General features: G+C 41.9%; 3 protein-coding genes across 4 annotated transcripts; 1 reads left to right on the plus strand and 2 right to left on the minus strand.

Moving 5' to 3' along the window:
• Nucleotides 1-209: 209 nt before the first annotated feature.
• pold1 (polymerase (DNA directed), delta 1, catalytic subunit) lies at nucleotides 210-10,282 on the minus strand. The gene is made up of 27 exons (XM_068578189.1): nucleotides 10,046-10,282; nucleotides 9,099-9,287; nucleotides 8,433-8,546; nucleotides 8,144-8,284; nucleotides 7,832-7,957; nucleotides 7,423-7,591; nucleotides 6,730-6,844; nucleotides 6,454-6,583; nucleotides 6,149-6,315; nucleotides 5,928-6,032; nucleotides 5,591-5,731; nucleotides 5,339-5,449; nucleotides 4,974-5,165; nucleotides 4,798-4,886; nucleotides 4,573-4,689; nucleotides 4,345-4,458; nucleotides 3,922-4,069; nucleotides 3,004-3,099; nucleotides 2,736-2,873; nucleotides 2,361-2,536; nucleotides 1,790-1,942; nucleotides 1,608-1,710; nucleotides 1,363-1,495; nucleotides 951-1,064; nucleotides 777-829; nucleotides 588-685; nucleotides 210-470 (listed from the first exon to the last, which is right to left on the minus strand). Exons 2-27 carry the CDS (start codon nucleotides 9,283-9,285, stop codon nucleotides 383-385), a joined length of 3,318 nt encoding a protein of 1,105 aa, XP_068434290.1. The 5' UTR covers nucleotides 9,286-9,287; nucleotides 10,046-10,282; the 3' UTR covers nucleotides 210-382.
• gys1 (glycogen synthase 1 (muscle)) lies at nucleotides 10,157-20,293 on the plus strand. Of its 2 annotated transcripts, none has more exons than XM_068578191.1 (16): nucleotides 10,157-10,304; nucleotides 13,883-14,001; nucleotides 14,432-14,613; nucleotides 15,520-15,711; nucleotides 15,953-16,138; nucleotides 16,312-16,456; nucleotides 16,587-16,704; nucleotides 16,844-16,964; nucleotides 17,074-17,180; nucleotides 17,292-17,351; nucleotides 17,581-17,773; nucleotides 18,045-18,171; nucleotides 18,261-18,356; nucleotides 18,462-18,625; nucleotides 18,721-18,801; nucleotides 18,922-20,293. In XM_068578191.1, the coding sequence occupies exons 2-16, from the start codon at nucleotides 13,884-13,886 to the stop codon at nucleotides 19,159-19,161; spliced, it is 2,130 nt and encodes a 709-aa protein (XP_068434292.1). In that variant the 5' UTR covers nucleotides 10,157-10,304; nucleotide 13,883; the 3' UTR covers nucleotides 19,162-20,293. The 2 variants fall into 2 exon arrangements, with proteins under 2 accessions (XP_068434292.1, XP_068434291.1); XM_068578190.1 differs by lacking the exon at nucleotides 10,157-10,304 and adding an exon at nucleotides 11,417-11,551.
• A 55-nt stretch (nucleotides 20,294-20,348) lies between these two features.
• aspdh (aspartate dehydrogenase domain containing) lies at nucleotides 20,349-22,943 on the minus strand. The gene is made up of 8 exons (XM_068578192.1): nucleotides 22,844-22,943; nucleotides 22,550-22,675; nucleotides 22,312-22,456; nucleotides 22,104-22,188; nucleotides 21,535-21,684; nucleotides 21,166-21,389; nucleotides 20,941-21,080; nucleotides 20,349-20,487 (listed from the first exon to the last, which is right to left on the minus strand). Exons 1-8 carry the CDS (start codon nucleotides 22,941-22,943, stop codon nucleotides 20,450-20,452), a joined length of 1,008 nt encoding a protein of 335 aa, XP_068434293.1. The 3' UTR covers nucleotides 20,349-20,449.
• Nucleotides 22,944-23,153: the final 210 nt, after the last annotated feature.

Raw genomic sequence — 23,153 nt, forward strand, 5'->3', positions numbered from 1 at the left:
TATCCTTTTCATTTCTGAAAAGGTGTATACTTTAATCGTGATGTCAAATTAAGATTGCATGTGAGGTGTCCTGTGTATGCCAAGAGGTTTAAGATGGATAGAAACTCTACATTCCCGGTGTGGTTTATCTCAATTTAGTCACTTCTAGTTTTTGCAGTGATTGTAAGGATCATACATGACAACAGAAAAGGGATAGATTGCTTTTTGATTTTATTTTACAAAAGAGACCTACATCATGTCAGTCCATTCATAGTAGAAAACTTAGAAATATTGTGATATAAATGCATTTTTACAAGGATCAAAAGACATGTGAAAAAAATATAGTGTAACAATATGTCCAAGGTCATCTGGAATGAGGCACATAAAGATGAGTGTGCACCTCTCACCATCCGAAACGATTCACCAGATTGCTCTGGTCATCCAAATCCTTCTGGACCTTCTTCCTCATGTAGAAGATTGGACAATCCCGACTGTAGAGGAGTCAGGGGGGACAGTGTTAAGATGTACTTGGGTATAATGCTGCAGTCACCACACAGTGGCAGTAAATATGGCATACGAGTCAATCTATGCACGTGTTGTGCGTGTACCTGGTACAGAGCACATCCTCATGGAGGGAGCCCTGACAGCGCTGACACTGAGTCCACAAGCGAGAGAAACGCTCCTCCAGCGTGTTCAGGTGAAAGATCTGTGATTTAAAAGGCTAAATGTTAGAAACTCATTGGTCATAATGGGGTGGAAAGGTGTGCATGTTTTCAGATATTACTTTGCCTGCCTACCTCTTTCTGGTACAGTTCAGACTCCTTCTTCTTACAGTAATTGCACACCGCCGCTGCAATGACACACACGTTAGATGTCACACATATAAAGTTCTTTATCACCTCTCACATAAGGATAAAAGAAAGAGGATAGCAAAGTAGAAATAAATATCTTCATATTCTGACCACACACACCATCTGTCTTGAGCACCGCTTTGCAGCCGATGCAGGTGCTTCTCTTCTGAGCGAAGGCCATGAGGCCCCCGATCTTGGAGGTCAACACAGTCTTACAGCGTGTGTGGTCGCCCTCTGAAAGACACCAGAGAATGGCCAGCAACATTATGTCATGTCATTTATTTAACTAGCATACAGATATTATTTCTTTTAGTATTTAATAAGTATATTCATGAGAACTGTGCCGCTTTGGTTGTTATAATGCTGACTCGGTTATATACATCACCTGATCAATCTAAGATTTTAAAAACAGTTCATTCTGTAAAGTTACACTTTAAAATGGCAGGAATAGAAACCAACAACACAAGTGGTACTAGAATGCAAATAAGTAATTGGGGATAAAATAAGTGTCAGCTAATGTTTGAAGACTTACTGAGCAGGATGTTTTCTGCTTTGGTCTCCCCCAGGATGGGCTCAAATATTCTCAGCAGGGGCTTGGACAGCTGCTGCTCCAGGTAGTATTGTGTGTCGATGGGAATGTTGTTCTCCAGCACAAATATGGGATCCTTAAATGACGTGCGGAAGAATCACAATTATCACAAAAATCAAACATGCAAACAGGGGGGGACGCACAAATGAAATCAAGTTATTTAGACAATAAGGGATGACACTACCGACCTCCGACTTCATGTACGCCGCTACTCCCTTTGCAGCCTTAATGATGACGTAAGGAACTCTGTCTCCCAGGTTTGGGGCGCTGCCAGCATCTCTTTTTTTCATTCTATAAAACATCTGTATTAATGGGTCAGTTCACCCACACAAACATCTAACCTTGGGAATATTATTTTAAATGAGCAGACCTCTCAGCCAGCTCCACGTGAGCCTGTTTTCCAGCGTACTCCTGGGCAGTGCGCGTTAGCTCCTTGGTGATGACAAGCTGACTGATGTCGATGCGGTTGCACAGTAGGTCTGAGATCACTTCTTTAGCATGAGCCACAGCACCCTGGGGATCCCTGACGAAACATACCATCAGCTGTGATTATTTTCATCACAAATTACCAGCTCATTGGGCAGGCCGTTCTCACACAATGTTCTTAGCAATATCTACGAAAAGGAATGCACTGTAATTCATATGAGTAGCATGCAATCTATTCTGACAGTATGCATTTCACATAATATCGAGACAGGCAACTATAAAGAGCGATAGAGTAAGTGTGGACAGATGAGGGAGGATTTAAAAAAACGTGGTTTCCACACATTTTAACTAATTAATTTTCAAAGCTCTTCCATAATATTTTACCAAAATGTCATGATTTTATTTAGGTAGTTTAAAATAGGTAGGCCTCCAATAGTGCTTGTAGGTTGCCATAATGACCTTAATCCAGTGGGCAGTGACCTAAAACAGGCATTGTAACAAAACTGCATGTGTACCTGTCTATGAGGATTTTCTGCAGACAGGTGTTGATAAGGTTAGCAACCAGAGGGCAGTTGTCTCTTCGGACCGTTTCAATGCCTTTACAGTCCATCTTCTCATGCGCGTCTGCATTGCCAGAGAAATAGAGGCCTGCGTAACGCTTCTTGTTGATCAGCAGGTACGGGTAGTACACCTGTGGAAGTGACAGATATAGGCTTTCATTAGCAGATGCTCCAACTCTCCTGCGGTCCCAAATCCTAGCTCATACATTTTGAAACAGTTTCTGATTCTCAAAAGATGCACTCGGGCCAGATTTGCTCAGTTGACAACTTCCACAGATCTTGAAGTCACAAGGAAAAGTGCTTTGATAAATTGGTCCAGGAAAGCAGTACCTTCTCAAACTCCAGTTTGATGGGCGGTGTGAAATGGGACGAAATCCACTCTGCTGCCTTCGTGCCAATATCCATCGCCTCCCTCACTGTGGCAACTCCAAGCTTCACCATGACGGAATCTGTGTCCCCATAGATAACCTTTGAAATATAATAAACAAAAATGTAATTTAGACGACATGCACACAAAGTGATTCCATCGAAAACATCCCTCTAAACTCAATGACAGTATTTTCTTGATATACAAAAAGCTGATATGTCAACTCCTCACCTTGGCATCAGCTTGGTAACCATTGGCAATGGTGTACTTGGACTCTACCAGTTGTTTGGTTTGCTCAATCATCTGTCTTCCAAAACCTGTGACGCTCTAGACGAGAACAAAAAAAGTTTTGAAGATGTTTAGCATTGAATTATCTGCATTGTCGGAATAGACTTTATAGACCAAAGACTGGCACATTACAGGCTATAACTTTCAATGAGTTAGAAAAATGTTTTTCACAAAACGAGTCGTAGAACGCAGCGGTTTTCTTAAGTATGTCAAAAAAACAGCGATTGGTTCATTTTTACACTCACAGTAGCTTTGTGGTTTCCATCTAAACACTAATCTCTGCTCTACATCTCTGTTGTTCATCATCTGTTATGACTTCACATCTGTGCAAAACAGTATGAAAAGTCACGGCAAGTCAAGTGGGGACAATATTATTTAGCATGAATAAAAAAACAGTTGTGTTGGGCTGCACCTGTAAAAATTAGCAATGTTAAGAGACAGCATGTTGTAGTGGCATTCAATGACCTGCCAGCATCTGACCAGACCAAAGAGACAGTCACAGGTTTGTTTACAAGCCCTTTATGTACTGCAGCCGAGGACAATAGCGGTCGCTCATTCAACAAGCTACGATGAAGGATGCGTTTGTTTGTTACTCAGAGAAGGAGACCAGCAGGAGAGCTCCTCTGGCTTGTTGTTCAGAGTCTGAGGCTCTTATGTAGCAGGATGTCGTTTGGCTCAGCGTGACGGTCTGCCTCAATGAAATAAAAGAAATCTAAAATATACATTTTCCTTTTGGTTTCAGATTTATTGTCTCAGAGTAATAACTCAAAGTAGATCTGCATGCGGTTCCAGACAAAAAAATGCAAAGTCACTTCAGTTGGACTATAAACATTAGTATGAGACCCAGTGTCACGTGCTCACCTGTGAGATCTCCAAGCAGGGCAGCTTGCCCACCTGAGCACCAGTGAAGCCGTAGACAGAGTTTGCACTGATTTTGAGGGCCAGCTGTCGGCCGTCCAGGACCTGCCTCTTAAAAGGGTCGGTCTCCTTCTTCAGCTCGGTTTTGGCCCTGTGGACCGACATTGGGTTAAGATGAGAAGGAAGCCACTTCTGACTGATACACGCATTTAATATTTTTCCAGAGGAAACTCATCATCATCACAGTAAGAGGAAGAACATTAAACACTAGTTGTTTATCAAGGGATCAAACTTTACCGAGCATACCAGTAAATACACATTTTTCGGTACAGTAGGACTGAAGCAGTCTATAGAGTTGATACCTTTTTACTCTGGTTAAGGTCAGTTACTCAGTTTGATTTTGTGATGCATTTGAATAGTTCTAACCTCTTCCTGGCAGACAGCAGGTTCTCCAGGATCTCAGGCAGAAGTCCTTTTCTTACAGAACTCTTCACAAATGTATCGCCAGTCGGAGTCTTGATGAAGTCCTCTGGTGAGAGGCTGAATACAACAACAACCACTTCAGATATTAGCTCATTGGGTTGATACTAAATATGAATGCTTAATAACTCATTAAGAAAGAATGGATTAATGAAAAATCAATAGACTGCTCACCTCTGTCTCTCCGGTGAGCCCTTCTGCAGTAGGGTGGTGTAGCACAGATTGTGAGCCATCATGATGGACGGATACAAGGAGGAGAAATCCAGGGTGGCAATAGGTACGCTGTAATACCTAAAGAGAGTAGAATGTGGTGATGGAAAGTTATTATATTGCACGTACCAAACTATCAACAACCAAAGCAGAGCGAAGTCATCGACTCACACAAACAAATGTACATACCCTTTCTCTGGCTCAATGACAGTCGCTCCAGTGTAGTCTTCTCCTCCTTCAATCTTTACAACCGGCATGACCAGGTCCTGTTTCATGGCCTTAACATGTACAGAGAGACACTTAGTTTCCACCCTCACAGCAGTAAGAATGCACAAGAATTTGTCCCATGTGTTCGCCTTCGTTACCTGTCGCAGAAGCTGAGACACGACTTTGATCTGCTGTCCTCTTGAGAGCAGGTAGGTGAGAGGCACACCGGTCACTCTGGCCATCTCCATGTAGTTAATCACACACATCAGCTTCTGCAGCAAGCGCAGCGGGAGGTAGGCGTCTTTGAGGCAGTAGACAGCCAACCGTCGACGCGTCTGTTCGTTTCCATTCTGTGATGGAGGAAAACATGGGGGGAGGATAGATGTAGAAAAGCGGCAACAACTATCGGTTATTTTTTTTTTAAGCTTACGCCATCTTAATAAGTGTGTGATGTCCTAAGAGAAAACACATTTAAATATTGATTAATGATGGCATTTGAACCCGCTTTTATCCAGGACTTTACCTGCAGATCAGTGATGATGGAGTGCTGCACATCCTCTTTCTGTTCTTGCAGGAAGTGAAAACTGACAGCGTTCAATGTGTAGGAGCGCAGTTTATAATCCCTGAGGAGGACCTGAGGAAAAAAACAAAACAATCAGACCGTGTGCAGAGTCTCTTTCAGAATATGTTCTTACCCAAGCAATACACAACAAACTAACTGTGTATTAACTTTTTATATATTGGTAAAAATGCTGTTGCTGCAGTTGAAGCTGACCTGCAGTAGATCAAACTGAACCCGGCCCTCCATGTTAATGATCTTGTTCTCTCTTCGGCCCATCTGCTTGCTCTGGAAGTTTAGGTCTCGCAAGACTGATTTAATGCCTCGCACTCGGCCCAGGTAGGGAAAGAGATTTACCTGAACACAAAAGAACATGTTTTATTGAAGAAAAAGGGGTGAATCAGAAACGTTTACCCCAAACAGAAATCTGAAGTATTTCAACGAAAAATATATTTTCTTCTGGAGGCAGTGTTTATATGCATTAATCTTAATCTGGGTTTTTTTAGGCCTTGGCATTGCGTGGAACTGGTAGATAAATTGGGCTTCATCTCACCTTTAAAGCAGCTGCCCTGTTGAGCAAGTAGGGAAAGTCAAAGTTTTGGATGTTGTATCCAGTGATGATGTCTGGGTCCACAGTCCTCAAAAACTCCGCCCAGCTCTGCTCACAGAAACAGAAACTCAATGACGTGATAGATGATCAAGAGAACGGGAAGGACAACATGTCAGAATACTTGTGTATTTTAGTGCCTTACTGAATGAAACCAGTGTATATACCTGCAGTAGTTGTTTCTCCTGTGTGAAGCACAGTATCTGTGAGCCCACAATGCTGGCACAGGACTGCAGAGTGAACACGGTGCGAATGAAGGGCTCCGTCTCCCCCTGCCGCTGCACCATCGATGCTATCTGAATCACAGGGTCTTTGTCTGCTTCTGGGAAGATTCCTGGAAAGAAAAAAGTTGGTACCAGAATCAAACTCTGCATTTGATTTTCACAGAGTATGATCGGGCCTCAGAAGAAAAAAGTATGGAATAATAAAATGTCTGGGGTTTTTAATGACAAAGAGAAAGAAATAAACCCACCTTTTCTTCCTGCACACTCAATGTCAAAGCTGAGCACCCTGAGAGGAGCAATCCTCTGCCAGTCTCCCTCTGCAGGGTGACTTACAAGATCAGTCCATCCCACATCCACCTCATACTGACACAAGGACACCTGAATGGCAGTAAGGAGACCGTTCATGAGCACAGTCAGTAAAAGCCTAACTAAACTATGTTCAAGTGAAGGCACTCAGAGGGAAGTGAACCGCTGACCCATGTCGAGTCACATCCATTTGTTCTACTGACGAGTGCCAGACCTACCTTGCCTGGGTACCGAGAATCTGTGACACCCGTGCTCTTCTCTTCACGCATGCTGTACTTGCTTTTAGGAAGTTCTACCCAGCAGCATCCCACCACATTACTGTCGACCATAAACCTGACAACAAAGAGAGGCTCGTTAGGCTGAAAAATACAACGTTAGTGTTGCTTTTACTTATCATTTGTTCAGTGAAAAAACCCAGTCAAACATCTTTAGCTGCAACAAGTTCCTGTGATGTAACATTCAAGTCTCAAATGGAATCCTTGCATTTAAAACATATATATGAAACATGTATGAAAATCTGCTTTTGTCAGGCTAAAACACCAGCCTGTGCAAACATCATTTGTAATTTGAGAATATAGAAATTAATGTTTAAGTACATTCTGAGGTACATACACCTTATAACTAAATTGACGTACAAACATGACATGCATTTTCATGTTTTAGGTTTCTTTGGTTATTTTACATACACCACAGGTTGCATTATGCTAGCACTCAGGTTGTCAGTGTGGTAAGTTCACAACATTCTGTTTCTGATGTTCGTCTCTTTACTGTTGCTTTTTCCATCTTCTGCGCTCATTGAGTGAGTTATGAGCACAGAAGCAATGTTCCAATCCATTAAGAGAAAAAAAAAAAATCAAGATCCATCATTGTTTTTATACAGCACAAACACACACACACACACACACACACACCTTATCTCAAAATCTATGTTGGCCTCATAGGTTTGGTAACCCTGAATGGGGAACTGTCCGAACTTGAAGCCCATCTCCAGGAGTCTCTTTGCTGGGGCGATGAGACGAGGCATTGCCATAGTTATACGCAAAAAATCCAGACTGCGTTTCCCATGATAACCATACATGTCTGCAGAAAGAAGAAAATAAGAGCATTGACTCCAAGAACGATGATTTAAGCTTTGTAACTTAACTTTATCACATTGAGAGTACTTTTTTTCTTAAATGTTTTGGAACTCGGATTAACCTCCTTGTTTCATAATAATTGATCAGTGAACATCTTTGTGAGTGTTCAAGAATTAATTTACACAACTATGTTCATGTCATTATAACAAATGCACGTTAACATTTAAGCAGCACTTGTACTCACTCTCTTTGCGGGTGATGTCCACAGCCAACACTGTGACAGAGATGCCATCCTTATTGGATCGCATGTCCTTCAAAACAACAGAGTTCAACTCTCTTTTGAATTCACCCAGGTTAGTAGATGTGAAACCTTTTCAAAAGGAGGCAGAAAAAGTGAAAGATGGCAAGTTTATTAAGAATTTAAAAAAATAGTTAATAGTTAATAGTTGAATAGTCTCTTTAATAGTGATTCAAAGCTATTGTACTGAGGAAATGTGTCATAGAAATGCAGAGTGTTCATACTCATACATATTAACAAAATAATGATAGTACTCACCACTTGGTGCTGGAACATAGAAGTAAGGAGCAAAGCCGTGGATGTGGCAACACACACTGTTACCATTGTCTGTCACCCCAAACATCCGAATGATCGGGACTTTTTCCTGTAACTGTCCCGGCATGCCAGCCACTGTCGACCCTGCATAAAACAAAAGTGAAAACAACTCTCATACCATTTCTCCTCACCTACAGCAATGGCATTTGAGCAGGTGGATATGTTCTACTCTCTCATCTAGATCAAAACAAGAAAGGAACAAAGCTTATTCTAAGCTATCTTTGATAATTACCTAAATAATAATCAAGATCAATCTGCTGAAACACCAGCGTATCCGATGATGGGTCCAGTGAAGGGGCATTAGGCCGCCGCCAACGAGGGTTAAGGTCTGCTGAGAAGAGGTCACCTGAGGAAACACGGTCGTAAGACATAAGAAGTATTATTTTGTCATGTGATTAACTTCAACCAAGAACTGTTAAAGTATTGTCAGAAATTGAACGAAGACAGCAGGGGTCATTTCCAGGAACGACAGTTAATGAGCTCTACAGTTGGCACTTACTTCAAGCGCAGACACTTGCATTAGTCACGATGCATAGCTATTCATCTAGCCTTTAGCTATACCTGTATAACCTAGAGAGTCAAGGTAAAGTCGACAAGAAAACCATGCTGAACTCTCCGAAGCACAAATGGATTACCAATTTAACCATTCAGGCTGATATGTTAGAGCTACCAGCCACACAAATGACTTACCTAAAATGAGAAATATCACGCTGTAAAATAAACATGATTATTATTCTATAAAAACAAATACTCTGTAACTGTGCTAGTTTAAGAAAACCATATGCGATCAGTCTGTGACGTACAGAAATGACATCCGTCAACAGTTTTGAGACAGGTCTGCATGTCATTAACACAACTCGATAATCTATTGTTGTGTGCTTTTCTGTGCAATACTCACCTACAGGAGTAACGTCATGGCCTGCCTGCCCCTCCATCTCCTCTGTATCCATCTCTGCTTCATCAAACATGGACAATTGCTCTTCAAACTGCGACGGACTGTCTTCCCATTCATCAGTTGTTTTACCCCGTTTGGCCTGGGACGCACCAGCCTTATAAGGGCCACCATTGCGTCTTTTATGGTCCATGCCTTTAGGAAACATTGGGGGCAAGAGGCAGGTTAGGAAAAAAATTATAGAGAGAAGAAGTAAAAAATCTTAATTCAGTTAAGCAGTTACTGGTGACAGCATAGCAATAAACCCTTTGAAGATATAAGTGAACAGAATACAAACAACAAATTCCTGCCGTACTAATTTTCAGAGCATAACACCTGCAAAGAATGATAGACAACAACCAATACATTACTAATCAAATGAAACAGAAAGAAGCAAAAATGTGACTATACTTGTATTCCTTGTACTGTGCCTATGTATATTTGACATGTAGTGAATACGCTTTGATACTTGTGTAGGACATGCTGGGTTTGGAAGTAGGCTAAAGTGCTGTCAGTGATATTTAAAAAAAAAAAAAGAATAAAAAAACCTTGCAGTATAGAATGCATGGCATAAAGTGCAATAAACTCAATAACAAGACAAATGGCACTAAGAACAGAATAAGAAAATAATACAGTTTTATAGGATAGTAATGCCGGAGACTTGGTACTGGTAACCTACATGCGGTCTGTGTTAGCTAACGTCAAGCCACTATGCCATAGTGGTATTTCAGTTAAGTGCACTGTTGATTCACTTTCACATTCAACGTCTAACGTTAGGTGCCAAACATGTAACGTGGTAACGTTTATGTGGAGTTATTTTTCAGGGAGTGTGTTTTCTCTTGTGACAAACTACAACAGCAAGCTAGCAAACGCAGTGTAAACACAGCAAAGTCGCGCACCAAAGCCGATCTTACCAAAACGTGAAAGTTGTCCAGACAACTGCGGATCAACTGACGAAGACCAGCGGCTGTTTCCGTTTCTAACGAAACTATGCTTCTAATAACTGCTGAAGTTCCTCCTCGACGACAACCCCCCTGGTTGACAACAAATCCCGCCACTGGTCTTCAATTTGTGAACTTTCACCCACGAAAGCGCGGAAAATTTCCGTTTTGTTGCTGGGCCTAACAGCGAAGGACTGGACAGTGACGTCACGGAAAAGGCGGAGACTAAACGGTAACGATCAGGAAGTTGGACACAGCTGAACGTTACCCGGTGGCTGAGGAAGGCCGTGTTTTCCCCGGAAGTGACGCAGCCATTTATGCAGCCGTGAGCGAGGGAAAACAAGAGCAATTCAATATTTTATAGTTCGAAGACTTCTAAGTGCTTCAGTGTTAGAATTTGCTTCTTAGTAAATTATTTGTACTTAATTTGCTCAAGTGTTACGTAATACTTGATAGATAATATATCAGATAATTCAAGATGCTATGACTTTGCACTCTTTTCTTTCACCATATTTTCTGGTGTATTATTATTTTTGATTAAGAAAATCAGTCTTTAGTTGGAGGAACCTTTCAAGCTAACATATTATATGGTTTGGTGTCATGGTTTTTCACTTTGAACTCAACTAGAAACGGTAAATCCCCTAAAATATTAAACAAGTCTTTATAAATAATAACACAGGACACCTTGTGTGTCTGTGCCTCCAGATACAAATGAGCCATCACCATCTCTGAAACTGGCAAATGAGCCATCACCATCTCTGAAACTGGCAGCCCTCCTGAGTGCATTGCTCACTAACCTCAGCTGTGAAGATCTTTTCTGAAATTAGGAGTCTCAGAAAATTATTCTTTGTAACCACAGGTTCATTTACCAATACATATCATGTGTTCATGCTATTTATGGATGGAAGGTTGTCGGGGGTTAGACAGATGGCAGCCAGTGGAAAAGGACAGTCCATGATAGAGATATGTAGAGGTGTTAGGTGTCTTAATGTCAGTGGTCACGTTGTATTCGCAAAACTAGGCTCTCACCATTTGAAGACATTATAAATAACTCTCTCCCACCTCACTGGAAAAAAAGATAAAGTGACCCCGGTTTCCCATGACCCTTCTATATTGTATGGATGAAAAGATAATTGACCAACCACTGCAACGCGCTTTAACCTCTGCTCAGCCAATTGTGTCCCTCGGCCGAGGAAGACGCCCAATCCACGTCACGTTGTGTTCAGGGGCGGAGATAAAAACGGAGACAGAGGCCAGTAGGCATGGAGCTCATGAATAATGTAATAGCAGAGACCCCGCATTTACACCAACCCAACCTTCTTCCTGAATGCGAGCCCAGGCCATCTGACAGCAAAAGCACCAGACCAATGTGAACCCGCCCCCTTTTTCTCACTCTCAGCTGGTTACATTTTTTTGGGATTGACTGCGACAGCTGCCAATGTGTTGTTCTTCTTCGTGAAGTCGGGACTAAACCGAAGGGTGAGTAGAAAGCTATCATTTTGTATTCTCGAAAATGATAATATCCGAATACTTCCTCGATAGACGGGCACGCGCATCAGGACGCTTTGTCCTTTGCGCGTGTCAGCAGCTGCAGTACGTGCTTGATGTCACGTTCGCTCTCTAACTGATGAGAAAACAAAGACGATAAATACAACCGCATGGATATTCTTTTAGTTTTATGGTTCTGTTGTCGGTTGTAGTCTGTTGACGAGCAGTCGCTGCCCGCAGCTGACGTGCAAGTGTGTCCTCTACTGCCTGATGTGGGTCTTGTCCTTTCCCAGTGGGCCCAGTGGGCCGTTCAAACCAAAATATGAGTTAAAGGGTATGACATTGCAAAGGGCATGACGGGGATAATTGTTACTACATGTCCACGTAAGTGTTAGTAGTTCATTATAAAGCATCCATAACGTGGTGTCCCAAGCAGGTGAGGGTGCGCCTCCACGAAGAGCTCCAAGGGGCCCAAAGAAACACTTTCACTACATCCCTGTGGTATTTACTGTCTGTAACAGGATGGTGGTTTGTTCATATGTTTGTTTCTCTTGCCATATCACACCAAACCATAAAACGCCTCTCTCTTCTAAAGTATTGCTCCTCTCAAAAATTAGTTTGGGTTGTCCTTACTTTCCTTAAATGTCTCTGCAATACAATGATGTGCTATTTTCACATTAAAATGAAACCTTTCTGTCTCTTTATAGATTCTAGATAATGGATTTTAACAAGGGATAAGTACTGCATGTAATTTAGGAGATTTTTTTAAAGTATTTAATTTATATTGTGTGGGGGGGGGACATCGGACACAAAAAATAATTCCAAGCAGAGTATTTTACCCTATTTTTCTTAAACATGTCTTATGTCATGTTTAAAAAAGTGGTCTGGTGTGCATATCTGTGGAACATGCAAATGAAGGAAAGTTTATTTGACAAGATGCCTGTGATAAGTTTGAACAGCACTTTTGAATCATATTCGTGTTCTGGTTTGACTAGGCTTTTATCAGGCTTGGATATTGATAGACTCTTTGGTCCACTGCTATCAGCGAGTTAGCACAATCGCTTCAGAAGTTGAGATCAGTTCGTCAGTGTTCAGGCCTATACTTGGTTTGAATTTCTGGTCAGCAGTGTAGAAAACCAAGTTTAGTGTACAGGTGGAACCCAGGCTTTGTGCACGTGTTAGTTTCTGTAGTTTTCAACATGTCTCAACACATTTTCAACATTTCCTAGTAGCATATCAACAAGTGTCACAGCATGAACGACATGCCCTTATTTGAGCCTTCCTGCGTCTTTTTTCCATGACCCTCCCCCAATTGTTCAGGAAGTTTCTGCAAGCAGGAACGTAACACAGTGAGTTGTATTGTCAGTGCATTCACTCAGTCAGCAGGAATGCACTCCTCCACACTAATAGGAAGATGGATAATCAAACTTCTCCTGCTGCAGTAGGATGCATTGACAGCAGTTTACGGTCTTTATAGTGCAAAGCTGGTGTATTAAGTCAGTTGAGATGCACATTTCACTGTGTCTTAGAGAGTGTGTGACGTTGTTGAAAGCAATAGTAGGCAGAAAAAGCACTTTGACCATGTCAGATTATAGATAGCGCAAGTACTGTTGACACACAATCGATCACACACAAACATGCATACATGTTGAATACCTATCAATCAATGCACCACTTCAGTGTTGTTGTGTGTTTGCGACAGGGTTTCCTATAATAACAGCCAAAGGTTAGCCTTCTTAAATCACCAGAAACGATCAATGTTTAAAACATACATTAAATTACAAAGTATGACTTTTGAAGAAATCAAATCTTTATTTAAATATTTTGGTACAAATTCAATTTTACCAGAAAGTATTTTTATAATAGTAGAACAATCTAGCAAGGCAGTGATTACACAATAGAGGTAGAATGTAATAGTTTTGTGAAATAGGATATGTGGTTTGTTAATGACATACTTGCAAAATGTTACACTGTTAATGTGTCATTTACACTTGAGCTTCACCTGATGCTATTATCCAGAGAAACATTGCATACATAAGAAAACAAATGTAATCCTTCAGTTTCTGTAAAGCCAAGCAATTGGATTTTAAAGTCTGTGTTTCTGTGTGTTAAATGTAAACATGTTTTTGTAACCCAAAGTCAATGTTATTTTGCTCTAATTTCTTTTTGGAAAGAAATAAAAACGAAGAACAGGTTTTGACTCAAAATCCTTGTTATAAGTGTTAATTGCTCACACATCACGTTGGTAAAGTGTGTCATGTACCTTTTAACACAGTTGGAAGGTGCTCCCAACTCAGCTGAGTGTGTTCTATGTTTACCCAGAATGCCGCTGGCTCGCAGCCTCTCTGTCACGTCCCTGTCAGGACTGGAAGAATGGGACGAGGAGTTTGATTTGGAGGACGCTGTTCTTTTTGAAATTGCATGGGAGGTAGCCAACAAAGGCAAGTGTGTGTGTGTGTGTGTGTGTGTGTGTGTGTGTGTGTGTGTGTGTGTGTGTGTGTGTGTGTGTGTGTGTGTGTGTGTGTGTGTGTGTGTGTGTGTGTGTGTGTGTGTGTGTACACCTGGTCCTTGCTTGAGGGCATTTGTGTCTGCACCTACTTTTAAAGTTGGTCAAATTAAGTGTTTTCCATATGTAAACACTTTATGTAAATACATGTTGAATGTACTTTGTAAATTGCTTAGGATAAAAACGTCAGCTTAATAAATGTAATATAATGAAAACGTTCATAATTTCAATGGATGTGTAATGTTGATCATTCACACGGTTTAAGAGAGTCACCATCATGCCTTGTATATTTCAGGTTGAATCATATCATGTCTTTGTCTCCACTTTGTGTGCGTACGTGTGGCATGTTTGCTGCGTGTGTGAAGTTGGAGGCATCTACACCGTCATCCAGACCAAAGCCCGTCTGACCGCAGAGGAATGGGGGGAGAACTATTTCCTGGTGGGCCCTTACGTGGAGAGCAACGTGCGCACTCAGGTGGAGCTGATCGAGCCCACCAACCCCGCGCTGAAGAGAACCATTGACAAGATGAACTCCAGTGGGTGTAAGGTACTACCACAAAGACACAGTAAACACATCTACGCCTCGGAGTTAAATTTGTATGTTCCACTCAAGGACATTCATTATTACTACAAATAGTTGGAAGGTTTGGTTTATAGAGTAAGATCTGAGAATATGTGTGGTGGATGTGAACTACACTTACAAACCCAGTTGGAGATCATCCCCGCTTTCATACTCAGCTTTAACCACGTCTCTAAAGTCAGTGACATTTCCTCTCAAAGGTTAGAGGTCGTATCAGTGTCTCTCTGTCTAAAAAACACAGGCCATAAATAGGTGTGTGTGTGTGTGTGTGTGTGTGTGTGTGTGTGTGTGTGTGTGTGTGTGTGTGTGTGTGTGTGTGTGTGTGTGTGTGTGTGTGTGTGTGTGTGTGTGTGTGTGTGTGTGTGTGTGTGTGTGTCACTTGGAGTGCAAGTGCTAGTAGTGGCGCTTTCCTTTTTAAAGGTATAGTGCAGCCTATCTGTTCACGGCACAGCAGCACCGTTGGTTGGATGGAAATGTGTTTTTAAGATATTTATTAATGTATTAGTACATTGAATTAGGTCCTGTATTCCAGTTTAGTCATAACTGTCAGCTAAACACACTACATCAAAGATCCTCTGGGATTACTATGCTTTAAATCCAACTTTAGTGGGTTGAGTATGCTGCAAATGAAGTATTGATTAAGAAACAGAATGACTAAACCATTTATCTACATATTTTAAAAAAAAAATGAAGCCTAATTAGCTGATTAATGCAACAACAACAAAAATATGCTTTGCTGAAGGAAACTTTAATAATAAAATGAATGCATTTTCTAAGATGTGGTTGTTTTATATTATTGTGTTTTATTATTATTGTATTATGAAGAATTAAAGTAAATTTCCCCGTCTCACCCTTTTCTCCATTTCCCTACAGGTCTACTTTGGGCGCTGGCTTATTGAGGGCAGTCCCTATGTTGTTCTGATTGATGTTGCGTTTACCGCCTGGTCTCTTGACAGCTGGAAGAGGGAATTGTGGGACCTTTGTGACATCGGCGTGCCATGGTTTGACCGTGAGGCCAACGATGCCGTGCTGTTCGGCTTCCTGACTGCCTGGCTTCTAGGAGAGGTCAGCAGCAAGAGAACTTTAAGTGAAAAACATGTCTATACAAATGTAATGTTACATTTGTTGTAGTCTTGTCAAAAGGGGAAGTGTAATAATGTGCAGGAAGAAGACGGATTGAGCTTTTGGTCCTTGAACATTTTGAATGCTTGCAATGTCAAAACCCTAGAAGATGCATGAAATTAAGTTGTATTTAATGCATATTGGTGTGTAAACCATATCAACCATATTTTCTCCTATTTTGCAGTTTGCAGCCCAGAGTGAGCAGCCCGCACACATCGTGGCCCATTTCCATGAGTGGTTGGCCGGCCTGGGCTTAGTGTTGTGTAGACATAGAAAGCTTCCCATCGCAACCATCTTCACAACTCACGCCACACTGCTGGGACGATACCTGTGTGCCGGAAATGTGGACTTCTACAACAAACTTGCAGATGTGAGTGTCTGTACTGTGTACCTATGTACATTTTCATTACTCAGCAATGTAATAAAACAAAACAATAGAAAGAGGCCATTTTTTCTGTCGGGTAAATACATAATCAGACAGATATTTAACAAGAAATGTATACTTCATTGCAATCTCCCTCTCCTGTTTGTGTCCCAATTCAGTTCAACGTGGATAAGGAAGCAGGCGATAGGCAGATTTACCACCGCTACTGTTTGGAGCGGTCGGCTGCTCACTGTGCTCATGTCTTCACCACTGTGTCACAGATCACAGCCATTGAGGCAGAGCACCTGCTCAAGAGGGTACCAGGTGTGTGGAGGCAATTTGATGTGTGAAATACAGAAACTTCCCCTCGTCATTATAGTTATATACTTAACGAACTGTTTCTCTGTGTCTGGGTTTTGCATTTAATGTCCGCATCCTCTCCCATCACAAACAGACATTATCACTCCCAATGGGCTCAACGTGAAGAAGTTCTCAGCCGTGCACGAGTTTCAAAACCTCCACGCTCAGAGCAAGAATCGGATTCAGGAGTTCGTCAGGGGACACTTCTACGGGTCAGACACGCATCACGCAACATTCGCGGCACAGTCAAAACGTAGTGAAAAACTATACGACCATAATGTGCTGATTGTAAGCGCCGCGCTCATCCAATCCAGCTCCGGTGACATATTTCTGTTTGTTTTCGACCACCAGGCACCTCGACTTCAACCTGGACAAGAGTTTGTTCCTCTTTATTGCTGGAAGGTACGAGTTCTCCAACAAAGGAGCCGACATCTTCTTGGAAGCTTTAGCCAGACTCAACTATCTACTGAGGGTAAGTGCGTAGTTGTGTCAACAAATGTGTGCGCGTGAGGTGGTGGGAAGACGGCAGCGGTGAATTTTAGGTGTATATGTAACCCCTTATTCCTGTGTTATCTTTGCAGGTCAATCACAGTGACGTGACCGTCATTGCGTTCTTCATCATGCCAGCTCGGACAAACAACTTCAATGTGGAGACCTTGAAGGGCCAAGCAGTCAGGAAACAGCTCTGGTGAAGTTTCTTCTTATGCTGAACAAGATGAAGCCAGACTTGTGCTTCACTCATCCACTTGAAAGTGTTTTCTAATTGTCTAATAACACTTATTTGTCTTTTCGCCAACAGGGATACTGCTCAGACTGTGAAGGAACGTTTTGGAAAGAAACTTTATGACTCACTCCTAGTGTAAGTTGGCCACTTCCAGTCTAGTTCATGAAATTTGTAACACACGGAATGAGCTGTCTTATAACGCTATCAAATAGAAAGAAGAAAGTAAGAATCATCCTAATTTAGATTTTGAACAAAATGTAGACTTTGTGTAGCCATTGTTGAAACAAGCTGGTGGAGTTTATTCATGTGAATAAATATTTTACTGTAGTAATTCCACAAGTCTAAAACAAGCTGTTTTCATCAGTGGACAACTGCCAGATGTGTCAAAGATGCTGGACAAAGAGGATTTCACCATCATGAAGCGTGCCATCTTCGCGACTCAGAGGCAATGCCAGCCTCCAATCTGCACCCACAACATGCTGGAGGACAGCGCCGACCCCATCCTGAACTGTGTCCGCCGTATCGGCCTTTTCAACAGCTCTGCTGACCGTGTCAAGGTAAGATCAGCTGTCAGTGGGGCATTAAAGCCCACAAAAAATATTTCTTCTGACCTTTTGTGTGTGATGTTTATCAGCATATGTAAGTTTAATTTCTGGTACTTGTTTTTTTTCCCCCTAAACTTAACTACAATATATCAAACGTGTAGATGCATTGACTATCATTCCACATAGTGACATTTTAGTGCTCCATGTTGTGGCCAAGAATTCCAGTTTGCTGCTTAAACTGCTCTAACTAAAACTGATTCTGAATGGCTTCTCCCTTCTTTAGATTATCTTCCATCCTGAATTCCTTTCGTCCACCTCTCCTCTACTTCCAATGGATTATGAGGAGTTTGTAAGAGGCTGCCACCTCGGCGTCTTCCCCTCTTACTACGAGCCTTGGGGCTACACACCAGGTATGACTCGTGCATGCTGACGAGGTGTATTTACAATATGTATATAATGAAAATGTTTAACCGGGCCTCACTGTTTCTGTCACCGTCAGCTGAGTGCACAGTCATGGGGATTCCATCAATCTCAACTAACCTGTCAGGCTTTGGCTGTTTCATGGAGGAGCACATAGCAGACCCCTCGGCATACGGTGAGTTCTTTTATACTTTTATTTGTTTGACTATAAGTTTCTATTTTAAAAGATAGGCAGGGGTAACTGATGCTTTCTTTCCCATCATTATGTTTCCTTTTGCAGGTATTTACATCCTGGACCGCCGGTATCGGGCGGTCGAAGAGTCGTGTAACCAGCTCACGTCCTACCTGTTCCAGTTTTGCAAGCAGAGCCGGCGCCAGCGGATCATCCAAAGGAACCGGACTGAGCGTCTGAGCGAACTCCTGGACTGGAGATACCTCGGCCGGGTTAGATTCAAAATCTGAAAGTCATATTTTGTTCATGTGATCATTGCGCAACGTCAAGATGAATTAATGTGGTTTTGTCTTGTTTTCTGCACTAGTATTATATATCTGCCCGTCACATGGCCCTGGCTAAAGCCTTCCCGGACACTTACATGTATGAACTTCATGAGCCCACCTCAGTAAGTTAACCTGTGTATTTTAGATGAGAGATATGCCAAGTTTTCATTATTTATTGTTATCCCACAAATTCCTTCCACACTGATTGGGATTCTGATACCTTTTTGTTTCTCGCCCATCAGACCACAGGTTTCCGTTACCCTCGACCAGCCTCTGTGCCTCCGTCTCCAGCTCTGTCCCGCCACTCCTCCCCGCGCCACAGCGAGGCTGAGGACGAAGACGAACGCTATGACGAGGATGTGGAGGCGGAAAAGGACCGAGTGAACATCCGCCAGCCCTACTCTCTGCCATCAAAAAATAAGTATTCTGCTGTCCTGGGGGGCAATGGAAACGGCGACGGTGTCACGAGCGAGAAAAACTGAGACATGCACAAATGCAAATATATGTACATGCTGAACCTCACTAGTGAAACTTCAACTGTGGCAATCGTTTAAGTCATTCATGTACTTTATAGTTGTGTGAATACGAGTGATAAATTTATTATCGGCTTGTTGTGAAAAATTGCATCACTGTCAGTGTCTTCCCAACCTGTTCGTACCTCAGAGTTTTTAGAAAAGATCTGTCCGGTTGATATGTTTTGCTATTGTTTCAGTTCCACCAGCAGTGCAACCAGTGGTTTGCTTTGAGGAGTAAATGCAGCAGCTAGAAAGGGCTAAACGACAGCTCAACAAATCAGGACTGCTGGATTTTGAAGTGTACTAACACTGGATAACATACTGTAGGTCGAAAACATTGTAAGAATAATAGAGGATTATTTTGAGTAGCTGGAGGTTTTTATACTTGATTTAAATGTGGGTCAGAGCAGGGAAAGAACACAACCCTCCTTTATACCAGAGTGTCATCTGGACACAATCAAAGCTATTTTCCTGCTTAACAAAAGATTCATGTGAAGACGGTGTCTTTTGCTTTGAGTACGTACACACAGAGAGCGCCCTCTTCTTTTTACTTGTTTGCTGTAGAAGTGTGACGATGATGATGATGATGATGATGATACAGAGACTTGAACACAACTGTCCGCCTTGTAGCATTTTTTTTCTTTCTTTCAAATGCCTTGTTTACAACACAACTTCTTAGAGTGGAAATATAATACACAAAACATAGCATCAGAAACACCAAAATGTCAGTTTTCTCATTCTGAGAATAGTGTATTTTAATTATATTTTTTTCTGCGCCTTATTGTATCACAGCCTTTCGAACAGTGGAAATCACAAACAAACTTGCACTCTTTATCTGTCTACACTTGTGTGGATTATTCCTGAGTCTTCCTGTTTCAACAAGTATTAAATTGTAAAGGGAATAAAAGGTGAGACAGACGAAGGGGAAAAGATGGTAACGATGTTTTCGGGTAAACATAAGAGATGGCTGGCAAAAAGAGAAATTATTTTACAAGGCGTATACGCTTTCTCCCTGAAAGACTTTTATCATTTGTTGCAATCTTGCATCAGATTAACTAATAAAGTTGAAATAGGTATATCCCTATTTGTGTTTTACAAATGATAACGTTCTCTTTGTTCTTTTTGTTTGCATGCAGTTTATTGAAACACAAGTATTCAAGGTTCTCAGTAACATAAGGATCCAGTGACACAATCCACATTGATTTATAGATCTTCTTGCTGAGTCGTCGTGAATCCTGCAGAGTTCTCGTCTGCTTCAGCACAAGTAAACTCGACCCCCATGACCTTTGCAAACTAAAAGGAAAAAAACAAATGTAAAGGGTAAAAGCAGGGTAAACTGCCAACAATTTATTTGCACATCAAATTTAAGATCTTTTCTCTAATTAGTGAAGATCGACGGGAAGTTCAGACTTTTTTTTCTTCTTTTTCCAAACCCTTTAATCATCTCACAACTCCTTTTGTCTCAAGTTGTCCAGGTTGGTAACCCCTCGACTAAACCTACTGAATATAAACTAGTTCCTCCTCATTCAGGTTACCAATAAAATGCTTCTGATGAATTGATGCATTAGTATTAACAATATCGGATCCTGCAATAATTATCAGTCACAGGGGTCTTTTGACACGATAGACATCAGTACACTTTGCTAATAATATTGCTGTACTTTTACTTAGTATGAATTTGAATGCAGGGCACTTATAATGAAATATTTTTTGATTGAGTAAAGGATCAGCCTTTGCAGGACTCACCAAGTAAACTATTCCAGAAAGAGTTGTATGTCGCACTGCCGGTTACAGCTCCGAGTCTGGCTGGATTCCTCCTCACTGTGTGCACTGAAAAGCCACTGGGCCCAGTCACCTCCACCTCAACCACATGGTAGTCACTCAACCTGGGGCGTGTAGAGGTATGAATAGTGTGATTTAAACGGCTATAAAAGGCTGCATTCACTCAATCAGATTTTTAGAAAGACTCACGCCGTGTCAGATACGATCTCTCCCCGAACGCCAGCAAAGCCAAGTGTTCCTGCTGCCACCGCTGCTGCTGCCATGGTGTTAACGTTGTTTGGAGCAAGTGGGCACAACTCTGCCACCGAGCCTCTGAATAAAACACGCCTGCCCTCTCCCTCCGTCCAATCAGAGAGGACGTCTCCAGTCAGCCGGAAGCAGGATGGATGCTTGGACATTCTTATAAACAAAGCCTGAAATTAAGTCAAGAGAGGTTTAACAAAAGACAAATAAAAGTTAATTTGCCATTTGCAAGCTGCACTGTCATTCTTAATGTAAGGGCGGCCACTCCATGCCTTTTGCGAGCACCACACCCGCACCGCCCCAGAGTTATTGTACCGTCAAGGCTCCGCTGTCATTCAGCCTCTGGATGTCCTGGCCTCCCCACAATGCACCACTGGGGATGTAGAGTGTCCTGCCATGCTGCTGAGCTGCATGATGCAGCTTCTGGTTCAGATCAGGATCTGAGAGGGCAGAAGGAGAGCCCACCTGAGAGGAGAAGGAGAAAATACGGCACAAAAGAGGATGTGATAGTTCTGTGAAGAGCAGTCAAAACTGTCAGCTTCTGTGTTCTCGTTTGCTGTAAGATTAATTGTAATACTTGATTTTAAGAAGTGCATTATCATCTGTTGGAGACCACAAAAGAAAGCAATGCTGCCATGTTGAAATGTATCAGATAGTTGGCCAAACATACCGACAGTTCCTAAAGTACAGAATCCCAATACACTAAATATCCTTTTTAGAAAAGACCAAGAACACGAGTATCAACACGAGTACACCTTATCAGCTGACTTATTCTTATCTGTGTTAATCTTCTTACAGTTAAGAAGCAGCAACATAAGAAGCAGAGTATTTATTAAGGATAGTTGTTGCAACCATTTTTACCCACACAAACAGAAAAATCTTACCATGAAATGAGACTGAGACAGGAAGTGAAAGCCAAATTCTTTCACTATCTGTGGATGGCACACCTCTATAATCACATCGCATCGCCTGTCAAAAAAAAACAGTTTTACTCAAACATCCAGCATATTGTCTGTGGCAGCAGAGAGATCATATTAGACGCAATGCTGATGTTATGCATACAGGTTTATATTACTTATGTGTGTTTTTCACCTGTCTGCAAAGGATGATAGGTCACCCAGTATGAGTTCATCAGGAACTAAACCTCTGAGCTTGTCAGAATTTCTGTTCCAAACGAAGGCCAGCGTTAGACCGAGAGCGGCTCCATCTTTGAGGATCCTCTCCACCAGGTACTGCCCTGAAGCACACACACACACACACAATAAATAAAGCTTAACTGTACAAGGTATAAGACTCAAAAGGATGCATGTATGAAAGGGAGAGTTCAGACCTAGATGCCCGTAGCCTACAACTCCAATCCTTTGGGTGGAAGAGCTGGTTGCCATGTCCTGTGCTGACAAAGGAAACATGCTGGGGAAAGAACATTCAACTTGAACACACAAACCAACACACACACACACACACACACACACACACACACACACACACACACACACACACACACACACACACACACACAAACACACGCATACACATACATATATGCTTCTTATCCTACTTACTATCTTGACCAGTAGAACACTTGGTTTTTATTGCTCTCCTCACCAGATAATCCCAAACCCCAGCAGAACTCCCAACGTGAAGCACAACAACCGGACCACGACTGCAGGAATTGTGGGCAAGCGCAGTACAAAGTTTGACTCGGAGAGGCCAAAGTTAATCATTGTTCGTTCTTCAATGTGTCGAATTTTCGCATGTTGCGCTCCTCCTCCATTCATTGGAACAACTTCAAATCCAGATACGTTTAGAATGTCTTGTAAAGTGCAATAATTCATTTTTGGGATAAACCTGAAGTGTGATCATCGAGTGACCCTCAAACAATGCAACAAGATTATCATCCACAGCATTTAAAATAATCCTGTGCAGCAGCAGGT

This window comes from Clinocottus analis, unplaced genomic scaffold, assembly GCF_023055335.1.
Source record: "Clinocottus analis isolate CAN_PGR_092001 unplaced genomic scaffold, fCliAna1.0.p SCAF_16, whole genome shotgun sequence".
In the NCBI taxonomy this organism is placed as follows: Eukaryota; Metazoa; Chordata; class Actinopteri; order Perciformes; family Cottidae; genus Clinocottus; species Clinocottus analis.

Excerpts from the sequence above, each read along its gene's own strand:
- gys1 (XM_068578191.1), top strand. The coding sequence starts at position 13,884 with ATGCCGCTGGCTCGCAGCCTCTCTGTCACGTCCCTGTCAGGACTGGAA. Across the intron at positions 14,614-15,519 it reads TGAACTCCAGTGGGTGTAAG|GTCTACTTTGGGCGCTGGCT; the intron begins GTACTACCACAA and ends ATTTCCCTACAG. Across the intron at positions 16,457-16,586 it reads CCTGCTCAAGAGGGTACCAG|ACATTATCACTCCCAATGGG; the intron begins GTGTGTGGAGGC and ends CATCACAAACAG.
- pold1 (XM_068578189.1), bottom strand. The coding sequence starts at position 9,285 with ATGGACCATAAAAGACGCAATGGTGGCCCTTATAAGGCTGGTGCGTCC. Across the intron at positions 7,592-7,831 it reads GGACATCACCCGCAAAGAGA|ACATGTATGGTTATCATGGG; the intron begins GTGAGTACAAGT and ends TTCTTTCTGCAG. Across the intron at positions 6,584-6,729 it reads ATTCTCGGTACCCAGGCAAG|GTGTCCTTGTGTCAGTATGA; the intron begins GTAGGTCTGGCA and ends ACTGCCATTCAG.
- aspdh (XM_068578192.1), bottom strand. The coding sequence starts at position 22,943 with ATGATTAACTTTGGCCTCTCCGAGTCAAACTTTGTACTGCGCTTGCCC. Across the intron at positions 22,189-22,311 it reads CTATCATCCTTTGCAGACAG|GCGATGCGATGTGATTATAG; the intron begins GTGAAAAACACA and ends TTTTTTTGACAG. Across the intron at positions 21,390-21,534 it reads ATGACAGCGGAGCCTTGACG|GCTTTGTTTATAAGAATGTC; the intron begins GTACAATAACTC and ends ACTTAATTTCAG.